The 16,045-nt window shown below is 38.1% G+C and overlaps 5 protein-coding genes across 6 annotated transcripts; 4 read left to right on the top strand and 1 right to left on the bottom strand.

The window, feature by feature from the left end:
• Nucleotides 1-28: 28 nt before the first annotated feature.
• LOC114518150 lies at nt 29-2,913 on the bottom strand. Of its 2 annotated transcripts, none has more exons than XM_028538088.1 (6): nt 2,321-2,913; nt 2,013-2,042; nt 1,826-1,915; nt 1,461-1,739; nt 1,080-1,385; nt 29-842 (listed from the first exon to the last, which is right to left on the bottom strand). In XM_028538088.1, exons 2-6 carry the CDS (start codon nt 2,038-2,040, stop codon nt 367-369), a joined length of 1,179 nt encoding a protein of 392 aa, XP_028393889.1. In that variant the 5' UTR covers nt 2,041-2,042; nt 2,321-2,913; the 3' UTR covers nt 29-366. The 2 variants fall into 2 exon arrangements, with proteins under 2 accessions (XP_028393889.1, XP_028393888.1); XM_028538087.1 differs by having other exon boundaries at nt 30-842; nt 2,771-2,913.
• Nucleotides 2,914-3,245: 332 nt separating this feature from the next.
• Nucleotides 3,246-6,660, top strand: LOC114518321 (leucine-rich repeat-containing protein 34-like). Its single transcript, XM_028538298.1, has 11 exons — nt 3,246-3,689; nt 3,803-3,890; nt 4,175-4,288; nt 4,475-4,558; nt 4,674-4,802; nt 4,969-5,064; nt 5,291-5,329; nt 5,526-5,644; nt 5,913-6,068; nt 6,148-6,274; nt 6,419-6,660. Exons 1-11 carry the CDS (start codon nt 3,574-3,576, stop codon nt 6,533-6,535), a joined length of 1,185 nt encoding a protein of 394 aa, XP_028394099.1. The 5' UTR covers nt 3,246-3,573; the 3' UTR covers nt 6,536-6,660.
• Nucleotides 6,661-8,620: 1,960 nt separating this feature from the next.
• Nucleotides 8,621-11,743, top strand: LOC114518268 (galactose-3-O-sulfotransferase 2-like). Its single transcript, XM_028538231.1, has 4 exons — nt 8,621-9,077; nt 9,474-9,707; nt 10,450-10,885; nt 11,074-11,743. The coding sequence occupies exons 1-4, from the start codon at nt 8,887-8,889 to the stop codon at nt 11,647-11,649; spliced, it is 1,437 nt and encodes a 478-aa protein (XP_028394032.1). The 5' UTR covers nt 8,621-8,886; the 3' UTR covers nt 11,650-11,743.
• Nucleotides 11,744-11,771: 28 nt separating this feature from the next.
• LOC114518270 (caltractin-like) lies at nt 11,772-14,292 on the top strand. Its single transcript, XM_028538233.1, has 7 exons — nt 11,772-12,292; nt 12,462-12,613; nt 12,709-12,791; nt 12,879-12,900; nt 13,054-13,135; nt 13,228-13,249; nt 13,509-14,292. The coding sequence occupies exons 1-7, from the start codon at nt 12,068-12,070 to the stop codon at nt 13,679-13,681; spliced, it is 759 nt and encodes a 252-aa protein (XP_028394034.1). The 5' UTR covers nt 11,772-12,067; the 3' UTR covers nt 13,682-14,292.
• Nucleotides 14,293-14,391: 99 nt separating this feature from the next.
• LOC114518269 lies at nt 14,392-15,934 on the top strand. The gene has a single exon (XM_028538232.1). The coding sequence runs from the start codon at nt 14,551-14,553 to the stop codon at nt 15,646-15,648; it is 1,098 nt and encodes a 365-aa protein (XP_028394033.1). The 5' UTR covers nt 14,392-14,550; the 3' UTR covers nt 15,649-15,934.
• The last annotated feature ends 111 nt before the right edge of the window (nt 15,935-16,045 follow it).

The following is a 16,045-nucleotide window of genomic DNA, read 5'->3' on the forward strand; positions in this document are numbered from 1 at the left end:
CAATGAAATTTTCTATTTAAAAAGATATAAACTAGCTTTACGTTGTTAAAAAATCGGTTCACCGCGTTTCAGGAAAGGATATGCCTTTAGTATTAAAAATTCTACATAAGATTGGCAGATTTTATTAGTTTTTTAAAATATACCAAGCACCATTGGTACCAGCTAACAACATGCAGTAGATCTTTCAGAGTAAATAATGAGAATGCAATCTGCCAATTTTCTAATCATTACCACATGCAGGTTTGAACAGTGGTTTGAACTACACCCTCAGAAATTTAATGTCAAGCCAAGAGCGAGATTGTACTGAAAATTGACTATATATACTACGTTTATTTTTTTAAAATAAACCCATTTATAAAATTACATTCAAAATCCGCGAATAGATTCACCGTAAGGTTTGCGATTCAAAGATCCATTCAATGATAATGAACTCAAATCTAAATTCGCGCCATTACTTGTTCGTTTTGTGTCCAAAGTCGAACCGCAAATTACGAATTCTGATTTCCATTGCTTTTGAAGCGGTCGCAGGTTTCGCGAACCAAATTGTTCCTGTTGTGTTGCGTCATCAAAATACAACTCCTCGATGCTCTCCTGGCGACCAAGTCTGTCTAAACCTACTCCGGAATCCGATTGCTTGAATTCACCGTGCCTGGACGGCCTTAGGAATTTATCCTGACCCGAAATATTGGTGTGCAGCGACGATTTTGTAGTCGGCTGTCTTCTCTGTTTAGCAGGAAGCAAATGTCTGCTGTAGTCTTTACGCTTATACAGCCAGTTTTCTGAACCTGAGTCTTTCGTCTCGCCTCGGTTCCATGCTAGGCTTCTGCCGGTGTAGGTACCACCTTAAGAGAAAAAATACAATACTACTTGAGAACTGTATATATACTGGATAGCTCTAATTGTTGGAGAAAACTGTTTATTAGAATGACGATAAGCTACATGCAACTAGAAATTTGCCCCTGAACTGTTACCCCTGTAGGCTTTGTCTGGAAGATAAGTTTAGTTCACTGAATTTGAGTGGTCAGTCCAGTTTATGGACAAGAAGTTAGTAAATGAATTTATATCTTTTGCATCCAGACCTTCATTTTTGTCCCACGTTTCTTGTACGGTTGTGCTGGATTCTTGTTTTCCATTGTTTAAATCAGGATTATACGACAACTGATACCAGGTTGGTTGGTGCTGCTTGATTGCAATCATCAGTGGTATGCATGTTGTTGCTATGGGGTAACTTCGTGTGGTCGTCACATTCCGACCACAGACTGTGAGGTGGAGACACTGCGTCTGCAGTTGGTAGAGGGAAACTGACGGGTAATGCAATGGCCTTTCAAAGGATAGAGTGGCTCGGCCATCATCATCATCATTTGCTGTGTTGACCACTGTTTTAACTGGAGTAAGAAGAAAAAAATATATAAAGCCCTGGATAAAGAATTGTGTATGAGGCATAATTTTCAGGTGCATACCTTTATCAGAGTTTCGCCTCAATCTAAACCGTTCTCTTTGTTTTTGTAGTGCTTTTCGTATCTTATTTTTTCGAGATGTTTCATCCACTTTTTCAAACCCATGAGATGAGTCCTGACAGGAGAGTGTCAATTTGACCTCTTCGGTTTTCCTTTTAGTTTCTTTTGATGAATCTGGTAGGAAGTAACCTTTGATAGAACTTTTCGTTTTAAGCAGTTCTTTTGCTTTCTCATTCAGGAGGTGACTTTTAACATACACATGCGAGATCCCGAGTCGTTTAACTAAAACAAAGCAATAATTGTTATCCCAGAGCAATGGTGAATAGCACACTCATGAATTATTATTACTCAAATCATTTCCAAAGTACCTGCTGGTAAAATAAGACTATTTATCTCTATGACATTAACTTGCACTTGACCATGCTGCGAACCATATTCGATTTGTAGCTGAATATGACCTGAAATAAATTAGTTTCATTTTAGGATCTGTACAAGTGGAACTTAAGGGATGGGTACATTAGTTGTCTTTGCACAGCAGCAATGAAAATTATATACCTTCTCTTGACCTATCGCTTGTATCCATACCTTTAAAAAAAACAGAACAGTACTTTTATTGATGATGCACTTTCCCTGTGCCAATCATTTCCTTATCAGTGTAAGGAATATAATTACTAAAATGCTCACGCTAATCAATTTGTTTCCTGGGCACAATCTCCCCCAAATCTTTCATTTATAGAAAGATTTTATTATGTTTTGACTCAGACCAAGCCTGGCTTAGCTATATTTATTCCTTAAGGCTATTTTAATCCTCTAAGGCCATTAACATTCTGACAAACCAAAAAATTATACCATTCAATAGAGACCTTGAACTCCCGCGAAACTAGAACAAAAACCGACAACTTTTTTCCGAGCGTTCTTGCGTTTTTAATCGCCTTTTACCATGCTCTCGCGGTTCATTGACTACTAGTGAGGATTTGCTTTCGAAAAAAGCGAGAAACCCCTTAGAAATATTCACTAAGACGAGTACATGATGATGAGATCATAGATTGTGTATAAACATTCGGTCATAACCCTAGCTCTTTAAAACAATATTATAAACGAGTTCTGATTTAAAAGACCCCTGTTATATCTACGATTCACCGTGTTAAAAAAGCCTTTAAATATAGAGAACATAAACTAAAATATCCTAACAGGCGGACAGGGTATTAAATCCGATTAAAATCTCCCTTACTTGCATCTTGTATAGAAGTATGCTGATTTTTCCCGACCCCCAGAAGTGTAAATGATCAAAACAAAAAGGTTTTTCAACATACCTTTATACCGGAGCGGGTCCTTTTGTTATATATCCTGTCCCAAGATACGAAAGGGTTTTAAACTGAAGAAAAACGAGGAGTTTAACGATACGGCTACAAAAATCACCTATGAACTTAGAACTGCACACACAAGAATGAGAAATTTGATATCATTTCGTGGTTGCCATAGCGACCGCTAAACAACTCAATCCAATCTCGTTTGTTTGTAAACATGTTAAATAAACGGCAACGCTTCGAGGTAAATACATGTAGGAGGGTATTTGCATAGGGTGATTTGTAAATATTTAAGACTTGGCTAAGCTTATGATTATTGAAAACACGTATTTGCAAAAATTTAAACTCGAAGCAAAAAATGATTGTTCATTATCCAGTCGTACGCACGTACATATAGGTCATCGTGTGTGCATTGCAAATTTCCCGTCGGGAATTCTTCGGATTAGTACAACATTCGGAAATGTATTTAGATCTTTCGTTCGAATCGATGCAAATTCGTTCAATAAACTTCGAAAAACTAAGCTTTGTAAGTACTGTTTGTAAGCCTGAACCACTGTAGACAATATCCTTTCTGATAGAATTGTATTTATCAGTATTTACCTTGCGTGATATTTTCAGAGAAAATCCTATAATTATCATCGGAAGTTTACGTGGAAGTTCGACGTTCGTGACGTCATAAGTTGACGTTGGCATGCCAACATTTGCTCATTAAATTCTAACAATATGGCGACCCGATAGGAGTGGGTTTGTTTATCGTTTTACTTCGACTGAAATTTTGGGTTGAACGCGCAGTTTTTTCAAAGTAAATTATGACAGACGGTCCTACAACAAAGGCAGCGTATTTTCGCGTTTGTTCTGAGACAGGAAGAGACCCCGATGGCGAGATATTGGCTGTTGTAAACCACGCTATAGACGAACAGATACTGTGAGTAGTAAATACTTTCGAGTAATTATTGCGTGAATAGCGTTCTTGCTCGATACATTATGACATCTTTTGCGAACTAACATTCGGCTCATTTTTTCCACACATGATTATAGAGAGCAGACAGAATTTTGCACTCTAAAGCTCCACGCAAATAAACGAAATGTGCAAAATGAAAAATATAGAAGGAAACTAAATGACCAGGTTGGTGCGTCCTTTTCGTACAACTACCAAATACTTCTCACTTCTGTTTATTGGCAAATGCAAAACAGTTATTGATCAGTTTATGCTTATGCTTACAAGATAGATAGGATGGTGCAAAAGTAGTCCCACTTCCCTCTACATACCAGTAGATACAGTTCTGCACAGCTAACAGGAGATCTGGAAACAGCAATGCTTTCGTGAAAAAATATGAATAAATTTATTGAAATGCCAGAAAGTGACTTTGAGATATACTTCTTACCTTATAATTATACCATCAACTGTAGGACGTGGACACGCTCTGTAGAACGCTTCAATGCAACACATTCGTGGTCGGTTTAGACCTGGGATATAACAGTGTAACAGATGCTGGTGCGAAAATCTTGTCCACACTGCTTCAGGTAACCAAGTCGCCCCAAATATATCGCCGTTAGGACCCTTCTATGAAGGCACCAAATTGTGTTGATTTGATAGATTTTGGAATTGTGAACAGCACTTTCTGCAACGGACTAGACGATTTAGAAAAATATAATTTTTGGGGGTAGAACGGCGCGGTAGATAAAGTGTATCAAATTTGCTTTCTTCAGGAAACGCTTATTCTCAAAGAACTTGTTTTATCTTATAACGACATCACATCCGAAGGTGCGTTGGATCTCGCGAAAGGACTCCAGGTATTCATCTACGGTGATCTAACTTTCGTCCATCATAAACAAAGTTTATCTTACGTGGTGAATTATCATATACACTGTCAAAAACGAATTCGATATAGTAATTTTCTTACGCCAGATGAATGAGACGCTGTTGGTTTTAAAATTAAATGGGAATAAAATATGTAACAAAGGAGCATTAGCAATCGCTGGGTCACTTCAGGTCAACACAATACTACAGGAATTAGATATGGCAGACACTGATATGGTAAGAGATGAGCTTGTTATTAACAACATATCAACTTGTTAACTTGTACTACCGACTTCATTGTCTGTCTTGAAAATAGACTGGTTACCGTATCCCTTTGCCGCTATTGAAGCCATATTTTGTATAGCGAGGAACTCCTGGCATGTTTTTTGTGAATTCTTTGCAGGGCACCGAAAGCTGTGTAGCAATCTCAACAGTTTTAAAATATAACAATTCTCTGAAAGTCCTCAACATAAATCGACCGATAGTTCATCCTTCACAGGTAATCAGTTTATCCCTTTGTCATTCAAGTATATTAAGTGGAAGCATGCCAACGAAGATGTTATCATCTTTCGTTTTACATTTGAGAACTGGCATCTGGAGTCTTACAAAAGTCACCTCGATAGAGGTGACTACTTCGTGGTTGATTGTAGAGCCGATTAGATCAATTGTAGTACGTTTTTCTGTCGAGTATCAGTATTTATCAACTGCGCCATGAATGTTTTTAGGAAGAATCTATCATCGTGCACATTGCTGGTATGCTAAAAGTATGTGTGAAGTTATTTTTTAAAAAAACGTTAATAAAGTTAAAGCTCCCGCTCTGAATGATAACTAACCTTTGATTCATCGATGTTCTAGGGTCGTAGGTCACTCTTGTGTGATATGCCACACATCGCCCTCATCCCCAGGGCTTCACGGTTTAGCATGCGTAGCATTTATTGTTGTATCAATCTTAATAACCAGGTAAACAGATCATTGGAGGAAATCCACCTTGCAAAATGTGGTATTCGGGATTTTGGTGCTGAAAGGCTGGCTGAAAACTTGGTTTATAATACTGGGTTAAAACACTTAGATCTAAGATGGTAGGTTTCTGTTTTGATTAATTGTATAACAAACTGCTGCTAGTTTTTACGACAAAATTAGTAATGTTATGATATTTAGTCATTAAAATGTGCGGTTGCTCGGGTAGTTTAGCTAGTTTAGACCATGGTGGGGGGGGGGGGGTTAGGATGGAGTTGGGTAAGAAGATTAGATAATGTGATTATTATATAGACATATATATCCAGTAGACGAAATATAGTCCATGTTATTGTTTTTAGTATATTTATGATTTTAATCATGGCTTTGTAGTAACCGCGTCACTCGGGATGGTGCAAGATGCCTTGGAAAATTACTAAAGAAGGATACCCCCCTGGAAATATTAAATTTAGCTTGCAATCGAATTGAAGATGACGGAGCTTGTGCATTAAGTGAAGCGCTTGCCTATAGCAATACCAAGTTACAAACGTAAGTGAATGTAACGTTATAAAAGCTAGGAAGATCAATTTAAGTTGAATTCAAGTTGAAATTGTTCGTGATCCTTTAGTCTAGTCGTTTGTAGCAACAAAATTGCAACGAGGGGTCTGTGTTCTCTGGCGAAGACGATGAAAACGAATTCAAGTTTAAGGCGTATTTATATATGGGGAAATAAGTTGTTGGAGCCCGTATGCAACGTGAGTACAACATTTGCGGTTGCGCTAAGCGTCCACGTGTATCAGGCGAAGACGTCAAGACGCGTAGTGTAACCGCAAACTTTTGAAAACGCAACGAATGATACGTGTAGGCAGTTGTCTAATTTCCTACTTGTATTGTTTAAGGCATTTCAAGAGCTCATGTCTGGCCGCGTGCCTCGTCTTGCTGAAGAGGACACTGACGTAACACCTTATGTCGTGGACGGTATTACATATTTAAGTCAAACAAACAGTCCTTATTGAACTGAAAGGTCATTTTTAAATCATAATCAGTGTATTAGTACGTATTTTCGAAAGCTTGGCTTTCATCTTCTATTGGTATAGTTAAACAACAGCCTTGAATGCCGTTGTTTAAATTAAAATCGTTGGAAGGGAACCTTTTTGTGCGTATGAACAACATTCTTGAGCCTGGCCACGTATGAACAACATTCTTGAAGCACTATTTGCATGCATGTACGTCATTATTGGACCTCTGGTCATTCGAAAGAGCTACCTTTATGGCTACTAATAACTTTAACAGCGCAGAAAAATATAGTACTATACGCTTAGCCTTATACAAATTTTGTCCGCTTTGATTCAAAGACGAATTTTGCATCCCCTTTGCGAGGTATTTCTATTGTGCATTTTGTCGTATGACAAACAATACGTCATCGATTGTTTGTGTTGTGCGAGAACCAGGAAGTGAGAAAAAGAAATGTGCATGACGATTGTGACGCAATCAGCATGTGCATAACGATTTCACAGTCCGGTGATTAGTGATTATAAAAAATACGAGGCGTTTGGTCTGACTTCAGTCTACAATCAGTATAACGCAGCTCATATCAAAATTTATCAAACCAATCGCCCATCATGGAAGAAACCTTGGAGACTAAAACTCCACATTTGGACGTAACGATGGCGTGGGAAAAGGCAACATTACTGAAGAAAGACCTCGAAGAAGGCAAAGGTTGGACCCAAAGATATCATGTTCCAAATAAGTTTAATTCCTGGAGCAAAACGTTTCCGAGCGAGGATGTGCCTGTAAAAACAGTTTACTGCTTCAAGAATATGCCGATGTCCGCCGAAACATTTATCGAGATGATGAGCCCGAAGAATCTGGAATTACGCTCAAAATGGGATACAACCACAGGTGAGAACACTTTTGATTACATTGATTAATGGTACGGTAAAATCAATTAAGGTAAAAAACATAATATAGTAAAGCCTGATTCCACGGGCGAAGTTTTCTAGCATAATGCAAAATATTTCACCTGCTTTTAAAATGTCAGCTATCAAGCAAATTTAATTTATTCAAACGCGCACAACTCAGAAGCCAGAAACATACGAAACATTTCGCATTTAGCAGCGTCACTAAGATCACTGATTTTTATTCAACATTTGCCTTTTTGCCTTCGTAAAACAGGATCGAAGCCTGGCTGTATAATCATCAATAGAGAAACCTAAATGATTTGTATAATTTTAGCTTTGGAGCTATTGGAGAAGCTACCAAATGGCGGGTGTATTCTTCGCTCAGTAATCCCTCTATCCTTTCCTCCCTCGAGTCGAGATTACATTTTGTATTGCTCTCCCCCGTACGAAAACAACGATTGGTTTGGAAAAAAGGCTTTTGGGATTTTCTTTCTGGATTCAACATATCCCTCTAGGCCTGCAGGGGCCGACGGTATCGTCCGCGCAACGAATGGCGGGAATTTCTACGTCGCCGTACAGGATGAGGAGAAGCCTGAGCACAAGTGTGAAACGTTCATGTTGACTACGAATAATTACAACGGTTGGGTTCCTGATAAGAATGAATGGATGGTCGCCAGAAAAGCACCTCGTGTTTTCTATCAGATAAGACAGTGCGTTGTTGAAGGATACAATCAATACTTTAAAGGAGTTTGAATCGTGTTGGTTTGACTGATGTCAGTGGTTCAAACTATTCAGAAAGAAGTTGCATTATGGATTAGGCGATGACTCCTAATTTTAATAAATATTACCGAGCACATAGGAAGATTACTCGACTGTTTTTATATTTTTGTATTTGTATTTGTACAGTGGATCATAAAAATAACATGTAAAAGGTATTTAAAAAGGGTGTATTATATTTAGTGAAAATTTTGAGAAATGAAAAACATCTCATTTCATACATACGCAGTTTTATAAGAACATGAGTCATGACCGATTCAGATGCACGCACAGTCAGTTGTTACATCATTTAACATGTGATAATAAAAAATGTCTGATACAAGTGAAGTCATAAGATGTAGCCATTGTCTCAACAGCCAATGATGTTAGTTTTAGGTGGTTTGAGATAATCAAAACAATGATTAGTACCTGCACCGGATAGACAAATCTTTTATCCGCTTGAGAAGACACAGCTACAATAAAATATTTAGGATGGAAATATAGAACATTGAACCCTTTATCCTAAGATCCGCGATTCGATTTACTTCATGTGTCCGTGAATCAGCATCGACAGGGATATTTATAGCTACCAGTGTCAAGAATGAAGACGTGTGGTGCACATAATCTTACTCAACCAATTCACATTTACTGATTTTGTGTTCAAACCAGATACTTTGATTTGCTGAAATCAGTTCTACGCATGTGATTGAATGGAGAGAAAACGCGTGAGGTTTCAAAATGAGTTCCTTTTCAAATGGGACGTACGACAACAACGGAAACAAAGAAGACGTCTTATTTGCATTTTAATTGGCTGTTGTACAGTAACATGTCTTACGATTTATCATATCTTAACGACATCGCAAACCTCAGTCAGAACGAGTTTTCAAAATTCTCCAGTGCGGTAAGTTTGTGGTAGTGTTGATCAACCCAAAAAGTAGATTCTCTTGGACAGGGCATAAGTGGAATATATACGTGAAATCCCATCTCCAAAAGATAGGAAAAAATTATTATCCTGAAGAGTTTGAATAGAATCAGTCTTGATCGTAAGTTCAACAACAATTGTCCGCAACAATTATTATTAGTGATAATGGAAATTATCAGTGATAATGGAATTAACTATTTTTAAGTTTACGATACGCTATATGGTAATGCTTCGCATTTTCCATCATTTCCTGTGAGTTGTTTGTTCCCTTTGGCGTCCTCGTAAGAGGGAAGGAGCAAAGTTCAAATTCCAAAATTCCAGACTTGTTCGGATTCAGTTGACATTCTCGTTTTCTCTTAATCTTACATATGACAGATTCCAAATGTCACACTACTGGGTCATAAGGGACGACAGCTTTTTCAAAAACAAGGAATACGAGGAGCTGATGACTTCATATCTTCGTAAGCAATCCTTTGATCCAGAAGTAAACAATGTGGTAATGCCGCCGGAAGACCTTGATGAGGGAATGTATCAATTCGTGGAAGGAAAAGATGACTTCCTTGAGACTCCAGAAAACTATTCAGATTTCGATAACGCGTCTAGTAAAAGGTAATGTTTGTCAGGAATGGATGATGTCCGGAAAATGTCCAGAAAATGGCGTATTCGACCATAGTCGAGTCCGCCGGAAAATGACGTATTCGACCATGGTCGAGTCCGCCGAAAAATGGCGTATTCGACCATGGTCGAGTCCGCCGGAAAATGGCGTATTCGACCATGGTCGAGTTCGCCGGAAAATGGCGAATACGACCATGGTCAAATTGGCCTGAAAATGGCGAATACGACCATGGTCGAATTGGCCGGAAAATGGCGAATACGACCATGGTCGAATTGACCGGAAAATGGCGAATACGACCATGGTCGAATTGGCTGGAAAATACCATGTATACCATGTATACCATACCATTAATACCATGAGCTTGAGTCGTATATGAGCTGATATAAACATTGAGAGGTTCGATTCGGCGCCAGCCGCCAGATATCGGTCAACAGCTCATATACTGTAAGTGTAGCTACATTATGAAATGTACTTTATCCTCAGTCACTTAAAGATCAAATCTGAATTTATACTTTGGAACATGGATGATAAAATAATGCAGTTTATTTTACTACCCATGGTTGGAATAGGCTACGCATAACGTTAGTTACTTATCGGCCCTTGACCCAAAGCGTCTGCGATGCATGCTATGGTTGAAATCACCCACTTTTACACAGGTTTCGCTCTTTAGATTGGAACTTTAATGATCTAATAACTATAACCCATGTCAAGCTAACTGGGATGTTTTCTTTTTAGAACATGCGATATACCATTAAGAAATGTTCTTTTTCTCAAAACACACTACACAGGAGGTGATATCATCACAAACATTTTCAACCGCTTCGCCGATATCCGTCATCTGCTCGTAGCCCTTCCGACCAATGATCTTTCATCGTTTTATTGGCCGAGCAAGTTTCAATGGCGATATATGGATATGAGGCGACTCGAGGGATATCTTCCAAATGTGCTGTGCAACTACGCACGGTACAACGCCAAGGTCATGACGAAATTCATGCCGTTGAGTACACAATTCGTGAGCATGCTCAGAAACCCCGTGGATTATTTTGCGACCGTTTTCAGTCAGCTCGATATAGCCAAGAGAATGGAAATTGAGGGCGAAAAGCCGTTTGACAAGTTTGTGTTAAATATTAAACGGTTCTTAGTACAGACAAAACAAAAGAGGAGATTTTTTGTAAGTAGGATTTTATCAGTATACTCTATACTCTAAATTCTATCTGAATTCTTTCTATTTTCTAGAAATGCTTCTAAAGGTTCCGTGAAAGGCTTATAAATTCAATATATTTCAGATCAACAACAAGTTAAGAATATGCAAACATTAACTCATCGAACCATTCATATAAAACCCTCTTTTTTTCTTAGGACTCTATGAATCTTCTCAAAAACGGAATGTTCTTCGACCTCGGCCTGCACACGTCGAATTACGAAGACGAAATTGCAATTTCTAGCGCAATATTTGACTTACAGGAGAAATTCACCGTAGTTCTGATCTACGAGTACCTGGATGAGTCTTTGGTCCTACTGAAACGAACTCTCTGCTGGGAAATCGATGACGTTATCTATTTGAGCGCATTATTACCACGCAGTAAGTCGAATAGAGATTTTCATGTCTCGCGTGAAGCCAAAGAAGCGCTCGCGAGATGGAACATGGCTGACTTTAAGTTGTACGATTTTTTCAATGCAACTCTTTGGCAGCAGATACGAAACGAGGAGGGTTTTGACGCAGACGTTGCGCGCTTTCGGGAGCGGAGGAAAGAGATTGAAATGCACTGTGAAAAAATTGACTCGTTTGATGGGAGAATTAACTTCAATTTTGTGAATTATAATGACAGCGTTAGTTCTGAAACTGACGGCTCTCAAGGTGTTAAACTTAGAGATATATGCGCAAAGATGGCGATGGATGATAGCGAATACTTAGAATACTTTCGGAGAGAGTGACATGTGGAATACCTTCAAGATCGTCTTGAAGAAAAAACAAAAATAAAACACCAAAATTTATGTACAAGAACGCAGAAAAATATTTCAAAATATTACACTGTTAAAATTGCACATCAAAATGTTGTTTCGTAAATATTCTATCAATTTCTATGGGCGTTAGAAAAGGATTTTTTAAAAGTTTAGAAGCATCTTTTCACTCCGCTCCTATTTAATCCGCCATTTTGAATCACAATCGTAACTGCTTCGGTAATTCCCGGTGTCACTTCGGAGAAGTTTAAAAGGTCAAATTGGAACAAAAATTAAAAATATCAACATCGGACGATCCAAAATTTTACTATTAATTCATTGTCCTAAAAGTCTAAAAGAAATGCTTTGATCTAAATATAAAACATAATTCTGTTTTGCTTCCAAATCAACCATGCCCACCAAGGGAAAGAGAAGCAAAGTTAAACAGAAATCAAAAGGTGAAACAGACCAGGATGATTTTGTTGAGAATCCTCAATCCAGTAAGTTTGTTCAAAGAATGGCTTCAAAAACGTTGAGTTCAGGTTGTGGGAAGCCAAGACGGAAAAAGGGTGATATGAGTGATGGTGAGATACCAGCTGAGACAAGTCAGTCAAGTTTATGGCTTTCGAAATCAAAGGTATGGTGGTGGGTCTGTGCTATCCGACCGAGGTCTGTAGCTTTGGTGATATGTTTTCATAGCAACCACAGAAAAAAACACCGTGATTATATAGATAAGCATGATGTTTAGTTTTGTGGTTGTAGTTTTGTATACGTGAATGAATAATCAATCAATTTTGTTTGGCTAGTTCTCAGCAGAAGAGCTTCTTGATTGTGATGACAAGATGTTTGGTCGTTTAATGAACGGAGAAGTTAGAAATGACGTGTTTGAATGTTTAACTTTGGATGAAGTGAAAGATTTAAAGTTGGTGTTTGATTCATTTGATGCAAAATGCACTGGGTAAAGAGTTAATAGTTACGTTTTGTAATACATTATTTACAACCAGACCTATTCGCATTAAATGAATTTGCACTATTACTTAAATGACTAAGCAGATCTGTTGATGTTATGGATGTCCAAAGAATTCTAAATGCCCTAGGATTCAAGATATCTGAAGAATCTTTCAAACGAATCACAGGTATGACGAATGATATCCACAAAATTTTTTATCACTCCTTTTCAATTCCTAATGCAAGTCCTTATTTTCTTTCTGATACATTCTCAGGAAATCTTGATCTGGAAAATGGGTGAGAAGCTATGTTGGACTGTGCAATGACAATTTAGGAATGATAGTGCCAAAAATGCTTTCTTGTGATCAATCTGTTTGTGACAGTACAATGGGTACTTATGCTGTAAGTGTCCTCGTATAATTAGTAATACATCATGTTCAAAACTTTTAGGAAAATGGATTTTAATGACTTTTTGGATATCATTATTTCTAAACAAGGAAGTGACAGAGATATCCACTCCGAGATAATGCAAGTAAGTTTCAGCAATTCAAGTAAATTTCAGCAATGGAGTTGTTATAATGCCTTCCTGCAGTCATTCAATTCATTGTTGGCTTCTTTTTCTAGGGTTTTCAGTTCATTGATACTGGTAAGTGAAAGTACATTAAGTTGTCAGTGTTTGTCATTTTAGTATACTAGAGTGTACTATACTTCGGTATAGGTTGGTACTTGGTAGTTACAGTATAACTGTTTCATTTTCATTATTCATAGCATTTTCATGATTTGAAAATGTTGATATTGAAAATATGGCAAGAGGATTGCTAGTAGGAGTTGAAAATTCTCCAAAGTTGGCCACCTAACTCACACAGTTACTCAGATAGGTCATGCCTGAATCACTTTCTCTTTAGATAAAACTGGTAACATCTCACTAGATAACCTACGTAATGTTTGTCGTGAGCATCGTTTAAAACTGAGTGACCAGGAACTTAGAGATATGATCGTGGAAGCTGATCTTGATGGTGATGGTGAAGTGAGTGCTTCAGAATTTTTGCAAATTATGCAAAAGACCAACCTATTTTAGGCCGAACAACGTGGAAAATCAAAGCACCTGTGAAAATCGGACACTTCTGCTGTACGTGGGGTAATTTTTTATGGAGTGCGAACCACCGACTGTGGGAACTTGAAAGACAGAACGTGTAACTTGAGATATATAAATTTATAATCCTTAATAGGATATTTGTGAGCGATGCCAAAACAATTTTCAATCATGTAATTATTAGCGTAAGCACAAAGGAGAAACATCGCTAATCATTAATTCGTGGTCGAAATGGATTGGGGTCCAGATACCGCCCAAATCTATGTATAAAACGCACGTCATTTTAAAAACAGAATAACTTTCACATCGGCTATCAGATTAATGCCATTGTTACCTAAGACAAGTAATGCTCGTGGCAAGCACGGCCGTATTCAGTCCTGTTTCCAGCATTTTCTCTTATGAGCGTAAGTGAAATTGTTGTCCCGCGTTGACAACGATGAAAAACACATTAACGAAACATTAGCGCCAAACACATCCATTTGGTAGCATTAAATTAATCTCCAGATAATGAGTTTTTTTCATGTATTGTTTAATCTCGAAAACGAACGACGCCTGATCAAATTGTACATGTGTAGAATATGATCTAACAACAAATAGATTGGGACTATCTTGTATGCAGCCCGGATCAAATGTGCTATATCGCTTGTTATTGTATTTGCTAACTGCGGTCATGACTAGTCACTAGGAGATGACTACCCACATAACTGCGTGACAAAAATTAAAGGGAATATGGAATCCTAAAGCAGCAAATGCCAGCGATTACCCTTCTTTGTTCTGGCAGATTTGAATACGAAATCATCTGACTGTGTCAGACACGTAACGTATCAAGAGTATCATCATTCATCGAGGTAAGCATGAAGAGTAACGCGCCTTCTCCACGATTTCTTCATGAATTTGATACGGTAGACACTCTGGCGATGAGAAACATTGCAGAGAAACGAAAACTTCAACGACAAATCGGAGAGCTTGATAAACAATTACACAGCAATTTGGTGCGATTAGATTCCGAAATTTTGTCCATTCGCTTAGAGAATTGTGAAGGCCCCTCTCAGGGAAAGGTAAAACCTGTGGTCGGTAAAGACAGCGTTGGTAATGGTAAAGCCAGGACAAACAACAATACTTTAGATGAAGCCAGAGTCAGTTCCCAAAAGACGGAGTCAAACCTCGTTTGTCTTAATGACCAGCACAGCACGTTACCGAAGATCATAACTTCATCTTATTTGAAAACAAAACAGGAAGATTATCGCGGCGAAGACCAGCTTAGTGGAGTGGAATTATCAAACGAAAGTTACTCTCTGCCTTTGGAAACAATTTCGGAACTTGAACAGAAACAAATGCAGGCAAAAAAGCGAATATTAATGTCGCTTCAACGCCCAAAATTGAAACTAGAAACTACAAAGAAAAGTCGACCCCCGACTCCACAGGCTACAAATCAGTTCTTATCGCCTTTTACACCGCTCGACAGACAGCGCAGAGCAAGTTCCACAGGTTTGTTATCTCCTCTGCCTGATGAATATAATACTAAAGACAGACTGACTCGGGCATTGAGCGCCCCCGATGTAAGCGAGTCTCTAAGTCAACACGAACTGGGACGCTTGCAAAATCTTCACGCAAGAAGGAAACAAAACCAAATCCAACGGGGAGGAGAAAATGGATCCGAAATGGCTGGGAATAATATGAAAATTTCTTTTACTGCTGAAAACGATGGGCCTAAGTCTGAAAGAAAAGGAAGAATTCGGCGTTTGGATCCGGTGAAAGGCACTCTAGATCCGAGGACGAAGAAGAGAGATTTTGATGATGTTATACAGAGACGTTTAGATTTACTACAGGATAATTTTCCGAGTAAAGATGATTTGGAAAAGATTCGATACTTAAGATTCAACCAGGATATGGATGAGGAGATTGATGTTGATGATCTTTTTGCTGGCTTACCTCAGGATAAAAAAGGTTGATCACTAGCGTACTGTATCAGGCATGCTCGTTTGTTGGAGTTGATCACCACGGTGTGAACGACGAACAAAACAAAACCATCACGCCTATATGCCCTCGACATATTTGCACGCGTTTGCGTGCATCTGTATACCTGCGAACTCGTCCACTTCTAGGGAGAAAGCACCCTCCGAAAGTTAAAGTGTAAATATACGTCATTATTGATAAATATAAAATGTCAACTTGGTATTCTTTATTCAAATTTATTTGTAATCATTGATTGTTTGTACAAAGTTATGCACTTTGAAAATAATTATATTTACAAAGATAATAATAATAAAATATTTGCCTATTGAAATGATATATTGTTATTCTTTTCATATTACGTTCAACGTATGGTATAATGTATAACTATACTAG

Source organism: Dendronephthya gigantea, unplaced genomic scaffold, assembly GCF_004324835.1.
Source record: "Dendronephthya gigantea isolate DGI-Jeju-01 unplaced genomic scaffold, DenGig_1.0 000010F, whole genome shotgun sequence".
NCBI classification, from domain to species: domain Eukaryota; kingdom Metazoa; phylum Cnidaria; class Anthozoa; order Malacalcyonacea; family Nephtheidae; genus Dendronephthya; species Dendronephthya gigantea.

Coding starts and splice junctions, on each gene's coding strand:
- LOC114518150 (XM_028538088.1), bottom strand. CDS start 2,040: ATGGATACAAGCGATAGGTCAAGAGAAG. Junction 1,916..2,012: donor AAGCGATAGGTCAAGAGAAG/GTATATAATTTT, acceptor AATTTATTTCAG/GTCATATTCAGCTACAAATC. Junction 843..1,079: donor AACGTGGGACAAAAATGAAG/GTCTGGATGCAA, acceptor TTTTCTCTTAAG/GTGGTACCTACACCGGCAGA.
- LOC114518321 (XM_028538298.1), top strand. CDS start 3,574: ATGACAGACGGTCCTACAACAAAGGCAGCGTATTTTCGCGTTTGTTCT. Junction 3,891..4,174: donor GAAGGAAACTAAATGACCAG/GTTGGTGCGTCC, acceptor CATCAACTGTAG/GACGTGGACACGCTCTGTAG. Junction 6,275..6,418: donor TGTTGGAGCCCGTATGCAAC/GTGAGTACAACA, acceptor GTATTGTTTAAG/GCATTTCAAGAGCTCATGTC.
- LOC114518268 (XM_028538231.1), top strand. CDS start 8,887: ATGGAGAGAAAACGCGTGAGGTTTCAAAATGAGTTCCTTTTCAAATGG. Junction 9,078..9,473: donor TTTCAAAATTCTCCAGTGCG/GTAAGTTTGTGG, acceptor TACATATGACAG/ATTCCAAATGTCACACTACT. Junction 10,886..11,073: donor AACAAAAGAGGAGATTTTTT/GTAAGTAGGATT, acceptor TTTTTTTCTTAG/GACTCTATGAATCTTCTCAA.
- LOC114518270 (XM_028538233.1), top strand. CDS start 12,068: ATGCCCACCAAGGGAAAGAGAAGCAAAGTTAAACAGAAATCAAAAGGT. Junction 12,293..12,461: donor TATGGCTTTCGAAATCAAAG/GTATGGTGGTGG, acceptor TTGTTTGGCTAG/TTCTCAGCAGAAGAGCTTCT. Junction 12,792..12,878: donor ATCTTTCAAACGAATCACAG/GTATGACGAATG, acceptor ATACATTCTCAG/GAAATCTTGATCTGGAAAAT.
- LOC114518269 (XM_028538232.1), top strand. CDS start 14,551: ATGAAGAGTAACGCGCCTTCTCCACGATTTCTTCATGAATTTGATACG.